The 11,849-nt window shown below is 21.7% G+C and overlaps 3 protein-coding genes across 3 annotated transcripts; all 3 read right to left on the bottom strand. All coding sequences in view use genetic code 6, as the record gives it.

Annotated features, from left to right (window-relative positions):
• Nucleotides 1–1,392: 1,392 nt before the first annotated feature.
• TTHERM_00527140 (hypothetical protein) lies at nt 1,393–2,996 on the bottom strand (the record flags this gene model as incomplete). The annotated part of the gene is made up of 4 exons (XM_001028119.2): nt 1,393–2,036; nt 2,155–2,505; nt 2,565–2,877; nt 2,937–2,996. 4 exons carry the CDS (start codon nt 2,994–2,996, stop codon nt 1,393–1,395), a joined length of 1,368 nt encoding a protein of 455 aa, XP_001028119.2.
• A 570-nt stretch (nt 2,997–3,566) lies between these two features.
• Nucleotides 3,567–5,589, bottom strand: TTHERM_00527120 (hypothetical protein; the record flags this gene model as incomplete). Its single annotated transcript, XM_001028117.3, has 5 exons — nt 3,567–3,669; nt 3,774–3,944; nt 4,165–4,390; nt 4,672–5,022; nt 5,178–5,589. The coding sequence occupies 5 exons, from the start codon at nt 5,587–5,589 to the stop codon at nt 3,567–3,569; spliced, it is 1,263 nt and encodes a 420-aa protein (XP_001028117.2).
• Nucleotides 5,590–7,183: 1,594 nt separating this feature from the next.
• On the bottom strand, nt 7,184–10,592 carry TTHERM_00527110 (importin-beta amine-terminal domain protein; the record flags this gene model as incomplete). Its single annotated transcript, XM_001028116.2, has 9 exons — nt 7,184–7,418; nt 7,476–7,630; nt 7,682–7,966; nt 8,023–8,288; nt 8,343–8,532; nt 8,586–8,928; nt 8,997–9,320; nt 9,386–10,118; nt 10,394–10,592. The coding sequence occupies 9 exons, from the start codon at nt 10,590–10,592 to the stop codon at nt 7,184–7,186; spliced, it is 2,730 nt and encodes a 909-aa protein (XP_001028116.2).
• Nucleotides 10,593–11,849: the final 1,257 nt, after the last annotated feature.

Raw genomic sequence — 11,849 nt, 5'->3', positions numbered from 1 at the left:
TGATAGTTTTATTTAAAATACTTAAAATTACGAAGAAAAAGAATACTATTTTATACTATTTTCCTTTAAGCTAAATATTTATAAACACTTATATTATTTTATAATATTTTTTCACTATGATAATACTTTAATAATTTCTCATTCTAGTATATCTAACTAGTAGTTATTTATTACTAGTGTTATTTACAATGTACTTAAAATTGGGAAGAAAAAGAATAGTATTTATAACTATTTTATCCTTAAGCAAATTATTTGTTTTTAGTATTTTTATTTTGTAATCAGAAATAACCATAATTTTATTTATTTTTTGTGTAGATTTGTTTATTAACATATTTAAATAAATTTTCATAGTAAAACTTTATTTTAATATGATATATTAAATAATTAATTCATAAGTAAAGTTAAAAATTATGGAATGAATAACTTAATAAATAACAAATACTAATTAAACTAAATAAATATCGTAAATAATTTAAAAAAAAAAATAGTAAATTAATCTTCAATAATCAAGTATTTTTAATATTTTGATGTATTTTTTAAGCTTTTAATTATCAATAAATATGTTAATATAATAAATAAATAAACTTTATTTTGAATAAATTTTATATTTGAAAATTTTTTAAATTATTTAACAAAAAAAATTTTTCATTTTACTTAGTAAGATGTGTAAAAACTTAAAAATAAATTAAAAAATCTACCAATAGTTATTTACTCTTGTATTTTTACAAAAAATTCAGTCATTTTAATATTATTTACTTTTTATTAAATTAAAAATCGATTAAACTTAACATAGATATAATTAATTTACGGACTTATATTAGATAGATAAATAGATATATATATAGATAGACAGACAGACTGATAGATGACAAAAATATAAAGACTATTAGATACATAGATAGGCAAAAAAATAAAAATATTAAAAAAATAATTGATAAAAAATAAAATTGAAGTTAAATGAAAAAAATTTTTTCTTTAAGTTTTTAAACTTTTGAAACTTATAAAATTTTATATATTTATATGCTTTTTTTAATAGAAAGTAATTTAGATTTTACGAATTAATTAACTAAGAATCAGACAAAACATTTTTTAGCTGGTTTTTTAAATAAATTTTATTAGTCATTTTTATATAAATTAAGTAGTTTTTTTGTAAATTAGATTAATTTTATTTGGTTTAATCAAGGAAGTATATTAAATTCTAGATTGATCAATTAATTAATTAATGCTAATTTATCTATTTTTATATTTTGTTAGATGTATTTGTTAGAGAGGTATAGATAATTATTGTGTTTTTATTATTTTTTTGGCTGCAAGGTAAAAAGCAACAGTCAAAATTTAGTAAGTAAGTAATTAATTTTTTAATTATAAATTAGTTTCTTAGCATTGTCATCATCATAATTCAGTAAATAAGCAGCGCTTTATATCTTAATTAGAATTGTTCAATTGTTGTTTGTATTCGTTTTTATAAAACTTTTCTAGTAACAAAGTGCTATTTTTTTTATTATTAAAATTTTTATAAAATTCAAAGTAAATTTTACAAAATAAAAAAATTTTAAAGATTTAAAATAATTTTTTTAATTAAACTTAATTACCTCTCCATAGTGTAAGAAAAATCTTCCCCATAACTCTTGTTATTATTTTGCATAGATCTCGATTTATTAACTAGCTAAATGTATTTATCATCAATTTAATATTTGATTACTGTTAATACTTAAGCAAAAGCTTTATAAAATGGCTATTCGCTTAATCCAGGAACTCTTTTTATAGAATTAAATTAAAAAATTGGTATAAAAAATTGTAAGAAAATATTTACTCTGATGACAAAGGTATAACTGGGCATTCTATTTTAGCCTAAACAGGTATTACTATTCCATCTAAGGTGATTATATCATATTTTATAACTCTATTAGGGTCTCTGGTTTAAGTTAAAGCAAAAATCAACTTCTAAGTAATATTAATATACCTTGTTTCTTCAGTATAAAATTCTATTTTACCAAAACGAAGTGCTATATTAACAGCTGTATTTTCATCAGTTCCTAATTTAAAGCAAATATATAAACAAATAGATAGATATATATATAAATAGATCTTTAATTTATTTGATTGAAGTTTTTAATTACCTCTAATTTTAATTAATTTAAAAAAAATATTTACCTAGTAAGTCTAGCAGTGATTTACTCACACCAAACATATATTCTTAATGTTCTAGTTTCTTAAAATCTATCCTACCTACTTCGTAGGTGTAGATATCTTCTTGTTTCATGTTTTTTTTAATCCACTTATAACAATCCTCCAACCATTTTTAAAATACTTAGTCTTGCAACTGTTAAATGTTAGGATATATTTTCAAGAAAGCCATTATATCCGCTTTTACACCTAAAATGATATCTATTACTTTTTAGTAATTTGCCAGCAAGCAAGATAAATTATATAGTTATTAATCGCCTTTTGACTAAAGCATTTTCACTACTTGTTTCATTTCACATAGACCAATTGCAGTATTTTCTTTTATTAAAGAAATTGTTAAACTCTTAATCCTAAAAAACTATAAACAATTTGTATACCATTAATAGTTTCTAAACACAATATATCCTTTCTAAATTCCACTTTTATTGCTCTTCGCCAGCACTGCCAATTTGAAGCCCTTACAATCTAACTTGGTTCTGATTTGTCTAAGAAATCTTCTACAATCATGTCACCAATAATATAAACTTCTTTTTCTGGTAAAATAAATCTCTCAATATGACTATAATCAAACTCAACTTTTTTATATTTTTCATTCCTTTGCTTGTAAAAATCCATCAAATTGTATATTCTCTACTACTTTTTCTTTAAGTCTTCTTCATCGCAACAACTACTATCATTATCCAATTAAGTCTATGGAAATACATAAAAATCACATGATCTTTCTTATCTTATACGAAAGTTTATATTACTTTTCTCGAAAGAGCCAATCCATATGTATTTGAATTGCAATTAGAGTCCTCAACTTCCATTTAATTTCTATTCCACAAAACAAATTAATCTTTTTTTATGCTTTTTTGTTTAAAGAGATAAACAACACAAGGGTATTTATAAAAATTAAAAATTAATTAATGATAAAAAATTAAGAAAATCTCTTAATAAACCTAAAATTTGAAGAATGATAAAAAATACATAAATTAATTACTAAAAAAAAATTAATTGTATGGATAGACCACTATAGCTTTGTTATTTTTATGTTTATAATAACTTTCTTTCTCTACAATTTCTAAAAGTAATTAATCAGTATTGGAGAAACCTGTTCTGAATTTAGCATTAAAAAATTGCGAAAATCTAAATATTTTCTAAATTTTGAGTAATCTAAATCTGATAAATGCGAATGAGAATACAAAAAATAATAAATATCAGGACAATTATTTTATTTGTTTATTTCAATACACAATTTATATTTTGAAACTAAAGACATATAAATATTTATTTCTTTTCCTACTATTTTAAATTTGTAAGTTAATTTAATTAATTTTTTTTGTTTAAATCATGTTGATTAATTTTAGGATTTTTCATCACAAAAAAAGTAAAATCCTTCAATTGAGAACCGTGAATCCACATATTTTTTTTTCTTACTCACTTTATATTTTTATTTGCTAAAACTGTTATTTATAATACTTGTCTATAAAAGGGTCGTTCCTAAATTAATTTTGAATTAAATAAAAATTCTTTTGGTAATAGTGATTAATAAAATAATAAAGATAATAATGTAAGTAATAGAGAAATATCTTAAATATCTTTACATGCAGCTGAAATCTTACAAAATTGCTTGGTCTAATTACTTAAGCTTTAAATTATGCTAATCCTACCTTTAATCCTATAGGAATTTCAACCAAGCAGGTTCAATTTAATACTAGAATATAGTTAAAATTTAATTAAAAGATAATTGAGGTACATTTAGCAGTTCTTTTATTCTAGTTTATATTAAAGAATTATAATGTTTAACAATTTAAAGTAAGGTTTTGTAAATATTTATTAAAATACCAATTAATTAAGTAAGAATGTATTGATTCATTTATAGATTAATGTAAATTAAGTTATGCACTTAAAAGATTATTTTGAGGAATTGATGATGCAAAATTTGTTATTTGTTTATTACTTGTAAAAAAAATATTAAATTAATTAAAATATTACGAAATATCACTCATTTATATAGGTGGATTTATAACTAACACTTTTACTGGAATCTTATAACCATCAACTGTAACTATACTAAAATTTAATTCTTCTTACTACTCTCTTTTCCGAGATATAGCAAATACCAATTTTTTGTAAAGTTTGATGAATCTCCCATATTGATCTATAAATTCTAACTTTCCTACCTTAAGTATTATCCTTGCTGCAGTCTCTACATCCAACCCTTTATTATTTATATATTTTATCATTTTAAATTAAAATATTCTCTTTAAATTTAATCTCTTTGATTTTATTATTTCTTATACGTGATAAAATTCTTTCTTTATAAATTACAATTTTGGAAGAATTGTTCAAGTAATATTAACATTGAATAAGTAAAATTAATCAAATTTTTAAATGGTTTTTAATAATAAGATCTTAGGCCATATAGAAATTAATCGGCATCATAAAAATTAAATTACTATCTAAATAAATAAATGAATAGTAAGAAAGATAGATAGATACCTAAAATCTACAAAAGCCCAGATGAAAAACCTTCTTAATAATTATAATAGCATTCTTCTTTGAAATCAATTTTACCAAAAACATAAGTATAGTACTAATTTGAATCTATATTTTCCTAAATCCATTTTAATCCTTTTTACTAAAACTCTACAAATCTATTCTCTAAATAATCCACAAGCTATGGGTTATTATTTACAAATTTAAAAATTTATTTTATCTAAGTTAAATTATTGAGGATAGCACTTCCGTAGCTTTAAATTATCTGAGATAATTCATACATTCTTTAATCTTATAAAGACTAAAGTATATTAACAATATATTAATAATCACTTAAACCACTATTATTACTTTCTATTTATATTAAAATTGAAAAAATAGTAAACAATATGTCTGTCTTAAATGTTAATCAAGAAATAAATGAAATAAATATTTTTGTTATAACAAATAGATTAAATATCAGTAAAATAAATTCATTTTAAAATTAATCATATAAATAAATTTAATACTTTGAAACAATTCTAGAAACCCATTTTAATGATTGTATTATACTTGAACGCATTGTTTCCATTAAGTCCATTATTTGGACTCCTCTAAAATAGTTTATAAATCGCTTGTTTCTTTAGAAAAGAAGTCTGCTTCGACTGGAAAGTCTCCGTAAATATAAAATTTGTTTATTGGTTCTATTAATTTGTAGATGGGCTCTATAATAAATTAAACAGATCTTTGTTAAATCACTATTTTTTCTAAGTTTTCAGTATTTTTTTGTTTAGAATTTTCAATCTATCTAGCTCTAGGATTATTGAGCTGATTAAATTTTTTTAAGTAATACTTCCCAATAACATTTTAATCTATTTCGTTAAGATAATTTAATGGCGAAGTTTCAGACGAGGAAAATGCACTGCCTTAGTATGTTTGCATGTTTAATTAATTAACTTATTTATAGCTTATTATTTTATATATAACTATGAAATACTATGTTATTTATTTTAAATTAGTTTTGCAGTATCAATTTTAGTATAAAAAAATTAAGAATTATTATTAGTGTATATGCGGTGAATATTGTCTAATCCAAAAGTTGATTTTTGTTTGATAACTGCAATTAATTATCCATGAATCTTTGAATGCTATTTAGTTTTTGGTAAATAATTTTCTGAAAATCGTATTAAAAATTAATTCATTAATTTCTATGGATTTCAAGTGGCATTAAAAAATCTTTTGTAATAGTTGATAAAACATAATTTTTACTGCTTTTCCTTAAATTCAAAATTTATTACAAAAAAACTTTGTTGTTCAAGTAAATCATAGAACTTTAAATATTTGCATTAAACAAGAATTTTGATAAATATTTTAGCATACTTAATATTCGATAAATAATTAAACATTTCGAACTCCATAAATAATTAGCTTTGCCTCAAAATAAATAAATAAACTAATTAATGAATTGAATTATTTATCACTAACTTTATTTTATTTTAAGTGTATTTATTCTGTAAAATATTTATTTGATTACAAACTATTTATTTTTCATTAAAAAAATTATTTTAAAAATTAAAATTTAATAAATAAATTATATTAAATATTAGCTCAAAAAACCAAGTTAAAATCTATTTTAAATTTATTAATCTCAAAAAATAGAATATTACTGAACTTTACTAACTCTAAAACAAACACATTTAATTGAAACTAAAAAATAAAAATAAGGTTTAATTTTTCAATTAAATAAATAGAAAAAAGTGTAAATATACTTTTATACCCTAATATTTCCTAAATCATCATAAATTTCAAAAAGATAAATCTTATTATTAAAACAATTAACAAAAATTATTTATTTTTTTGAGTTAAATTTTGTGAAATTGACTGTAAGTATGTACTGCGGTTCATTTTTAATCTGAAAAATATTTACTTAAAAGAGTTACAAATATTTTTAAAATAAATCAAAGATTATAAAAATAATCAATTATAAATGATTAAAATAAATATTCTTCTGGTTTATTTTTAAACTATGAATTAATTAATATGAATCGACTTTTAATTGAATATTTATTTAAATTTTAATAAAATTTTGAGATGTTTTTATTAAATAAATAAATAGAATTAATATAATACAAACACATATAAATACAAAGACAAGATCATATATTATATTTTATTTTATTTAGAAATAAAAATCACTTGAATTAATTTTTTATATTTCAAGCGTTGCTAGTTAGATTTAATTATTAATTTATTATTATTATTAACTTTGATTATTATTTTATTTTGATAATTATTATTGTTTTCTTTTTGGTTAATCATATTTTTATTTTGTTTTTTGTAATTAAAATACTTAAAAATAATTGAGAATGCAATTCTTTGAATTAAATTGAAATAGAATGATAACGATTTATTTTATTTATTGATTGATTGGTATATCGAAGATAGATCATATAGTTTTTTTTAATTGATATTTTGGATTGTTGATTGATTAAGTTAAATAATTTTTCATTACTCTCACTTGCTTTGGTGGTTGATTTCAAGAAAGGTATTGCTAAATTAAGTTTTTGATAACTATTTAGTCGAAATTACTGTTCAAAAGGAAGTTTTACCACTGTTCATCGTTAAGAGTTTTTTTATATTCGATCAACAGAGTCTTGAATTACAATTTCAACTCCTATGGAGGGTTTTAGTATCTTATGAAAGAATCAACAATGTAGCTCATATAATTAATGATACCATTAGGATTGTGGAATGCCATTTTGAATAAACCCCTTTTTTATATTAATTAATAAAATATATTAATGAAAACAATAAAACTAAATAAATACTCAAAAGCTCTTCTCTTTTATTATCCATTGTATTATCTCACACTAAGACAGAATTTTTAGACGAAACTAGAAAGATGTTAACTAACGTTTTAGTAATCAAGTAATGCTATGGAGCATAAAGAGCAACATACATTTCTGGCTACATCAATAACCATCTATTTTTGTAAAGAACATTAATATAAAATTCAAATTTTAAATTTAAATACTTTTTTGGTTTCTTCTAAAATTTTAATTATTTTTAAAGCTATTTGGTAAGCATAAGGTTTCATTATTTCAGGATAACTAATGCATAATTAGTTGAGACAAAGTACAGCATTATTGCAAGTATTCAAGTAATAATTACCGGGATCTAGGGAATGTGGGAAAAGAATAACATGCTAAGATATCATTTGAGTATATATCTCTACTTTTTATGCAATATAGTTTGGACAATGGATTGAAATTTCACTTATCAAGGTGAATATGAAAGATCTAACCTCACTGTCTTAAGACTTTTTTTTAAGAAAAAGAATTTTGATAAACAGAAAATAATGACTAATTTAATTACATCTATTGTATTAATAATTATAGAGTTTAAATCTGTATGTTGAGCAAGGAGAGCAAAGTTTTATTTTGTGCAATAGACTATGCTGCTCATGAGATCGGTACCCATAAGGAATATTTACTTCTTTTAATTAATATGTTTTCTATCTTTACTTTCTGTGTTTAAAGCTATGACATAATTTTGTAACATTTCAAAGCATTTAGGATAAATGTATTCGGTATAGATTAAGAAATTGGATTCTAATTCTTGAGCAAGAAGAGAGAAGCATTCTAATAATTTTATTTTAACTTAAAATGCTTGTTTGTTATTTCAATCTAATTTACCTGCAAATCCTTTTATAGCAATATCAGTTGATTTGAGTTATCCCCATTTTTCAAGGATAGGTGGAAGTAGTGTTTGGAGGACTTCTGGAGTATTCACTTCTTCTTACATGGTACTAACAATAGTGCACACAGCATCTAAAAGCATATTTAAATTGCTGTTTTAATAAACTTTAATTGCTTCAGTAACAACCTATTACAGTTAACAAAAAAAAATAATTATCCGATTCTCTTCAAATTAAATACTTTAATGAAATCGTGCAAGTATGGTCTAAGAATCATAGATCCATTATCTACAAAATCCTTTAAGCACTGGCAAGAACACTCTTACAAGTGTTGCATTTAGTGAGTGATTCCGAAAGCCATGCATTACAAATAGCTTTTGATTACATCGAAATATTAATTGTAGTTGTCAATCAACCAGCTTCTATACTAACAAATGGTCCACATAATTGAGGTTTGAAGGAGATAATTTTATCCAGGAACATTGAACAACTATATCAATGAAGGAATTATATTTCCTAAATGTACCTAAACAGAATTAATGCTTCCTTCAGAAATATCGCCTAAACAAATTATGCCAACTTCTCTGATTAATTTAAAATAAAAAAGATTTTTATAACACAATTTATATCAAAGACTTATAAAGGAAATTACTTTATTTTCCAATCGTTGCTCTAGAAGCATTGCTCAATTAAAGGTTATAAAATTTGGAAAACGTCATCTCTAAATTGCTATGAAAATTTTTATATAATTCTTCCACAAACTTTTCTCAATGTGTACTCACCATAATCGTTTGTTTCTCTCTCATTATCATTTCCTTCAAAATCATATTAATTCTCATTTTCATCAAAATCACAATCATCAATGTCACCTACTTCTGAAATTTCAGGTCTATTATTTATGTTTTATGTGCTAGGCAAAATATTCATTAAATCATCGTCAGTGTATTAAAGACCCTTCAATAAAGCAGGAAGCAAACTTTTAAATTAAAGAAAATTCTTAGTTTTAACTAAAAGTTGAATTTAAAAAAAACAATTATATACTCTTTTAAGTATGGTTAAACACATTTCATACTTTGTTATATGTCTTCTGGACTTTATTCCATACCAAGATATTCAAACCAGAAGTTGCAGGCACTTTTAGCAACATCATATTCAGCATCTTAACTACCAATAATGATTGATTGAATGACTTGATTTATTCTTTTCATTATTGCGTCTCTTCTTATTTCAGTTAATGCTGTAATTCCTTGGAAAGCTCTTTGTCTGATACTCTTTTCACTGTTTTATACGTTGCTTAGGAGGATCTATAAATATTGATCTAAATTTTCTGCCAAAGCAGCAGGCATTGGTTAAACGCATAAGTTCAATGTGTGGATAGCGTTTGATTGTATTTCTGTACCATATTTTGGATCACAGAAGGAAAAAAGTTTAGGAATCAAAACGTTGAGCTAAGATCCTCCCTTTGAAGAATCTAAAAATGCATAATTTTCAGAGTTTACTCTTAAATCTTCTACGATTTTAGAAATGCAATCTATACTGTTAATAATAGCACCTTGGTCTGTGGACTCTAAGTTTTAGATCATAAACTCAATCAATTCTGGCCATTTTTAAAATCCTCCCTTGTAAATTATAGTGGTCATCAAAGTACCTATAGCGCTTCTAATGGCTTTTTATTAATCGTTAAATGACTAGAACAAGTTTTGCTTAATGAACTAGATATTTTGTTCAGGAATATGCTCAAAATTTCTCTCTACTAACGACTTTAATGTAACACCTAACAAAATATTTTAAAATTAGAATAAATTTAAGCCTTGCTTTGAAATTCAAAATATTTTTGCATAAAATATGAATCAATTTTAGACATGCTTAAAAAATAATAAATAAAAAAATAAATTATAACTAAAACCCATTTTTTTAAAATCATAAAATAAACAATTTAGGTAAATGTTTTCTTATGTGATATGAGAAATAGCTTAATTGGGGGGCAAAAAGAAATTATTTTAGTATAAGTTATTTATTATAAAAGACTAAAAGTGAGTGAGTATTTACCAGCCATATGACGAATCTCAAGCTAAATTTGGTTGTTTTATGCAGCCAAAATGTAGGATAAGTAATTATAAAATTCAGGGGACTTAGAATATTCCTCTATTTTTTGATATACTTCTTTTTGCTATTGATTGTCAGCTAACTTGCCTTGCTATAAGAGCTAAGCAACTTATTGAAGTGTTGCAATATCAGGCTAAAACATGCTTAAACTAATAATGATTATCTTTCTAAATTTTTAAAGTGCTTTTTATTTTTTCAATGTATGATATTTATTTTAAAGATTTAAAGAATAAATTAAATAATCACGTTGAAATAATATATAAAAATTTATCTCTTTTTTTCTTTTTATTTATCTTTTTAACCTCCTTCAATCAATCACTCACTCACACACATTCTTTCTTATCTTCCAAAACCAAATATAATTCTATGAAAAATTAAGAATATTTTTCTTATAGATATGACATTACTTTCATATTAAATAAGAATTATTTAACAAATATGTCTATCTTTCTGCTTATTTTCATATACATTTTGATTAAATAAAATTTGATTCATCAAAACGCAATCAATCAATTTATTGTTTCTTTCAATATTATATGAAAAGTTTATTTTAGATTTTATGATAGTTAATTTTGATGTATTATTTAATTATTTAAATAAAAGACTTATTTTAGATTTAGCACATTTTATTACAGCTATTTTAGATTTTTTTATATTTTTCGAAAGACTAAAATTATAATGTCCAGTCAGTACATGATTTATATAACATCATAAATAATTTTAAAAAAATAAGTATAATACTTAGCACATATAAAATTCTGCTTCTTCAAAAATTAAAAATATATTTAAAATAATAAATTATTAAAAAAATAAAATAAATATTACATTTTTTTATTTATTAAATTTATCTGAAAAATAATTATCTAATATAATAGATTTAAAGATATTCCAATTATTTATGATAAAAATTTATAAATTTATTGAACAATATGAATGATCAAATTGGTTAATAAATAAGAATTTTATGCTAGCATTTGGGTGATTTGTTATTAATTTTTATTCAGTTTATATATCTAGAATTACTTATCTAAAATTAAGTTTAATTAAGAAATAAATCTCAAGCATAAATTTTTATTTTTAACAATTAAAAAAGGTTTATTTAAACTATTCCACAAATAATTTTCAAATATGTAAATATAAAAATCTAGATATTTTTTATCTGAATTAAATAGTCTCTAATTAATTAAATATTAATGTAAAGTTAAATAAATAAATTTTATTACAATCATTTATAAAATACTAAACTAAAATGAAAATACTTTTAAAATTTTTAAAAATTTCAATCCTTCTTTTTAAACTATTTAAAAATAAATAATTAATTTTATCTAAAACATTAAAAAATTCTAATAGAAATAATAAAAGATTAATTAACTTTAAGAGATATCTTTAAATAAAATAT

The sequence above is a fragment of the Tetrahymena thermophila genome (genome assembly GCF_000189635.1).
Source record: "Tetrahymena thermophila SB210 genomic scaffold scf_8253811, whole genome shotgun sequence".
NCBI lineage: Eukaryota > Ciliophora > Oligohymenophorea > Hymenostomatida > Tetrahymenidae > Tetrahymena > Tetrahymena thermophila.
This window is presented reverse-complemented; position numbering and strand designations above follow the sequence as displayed.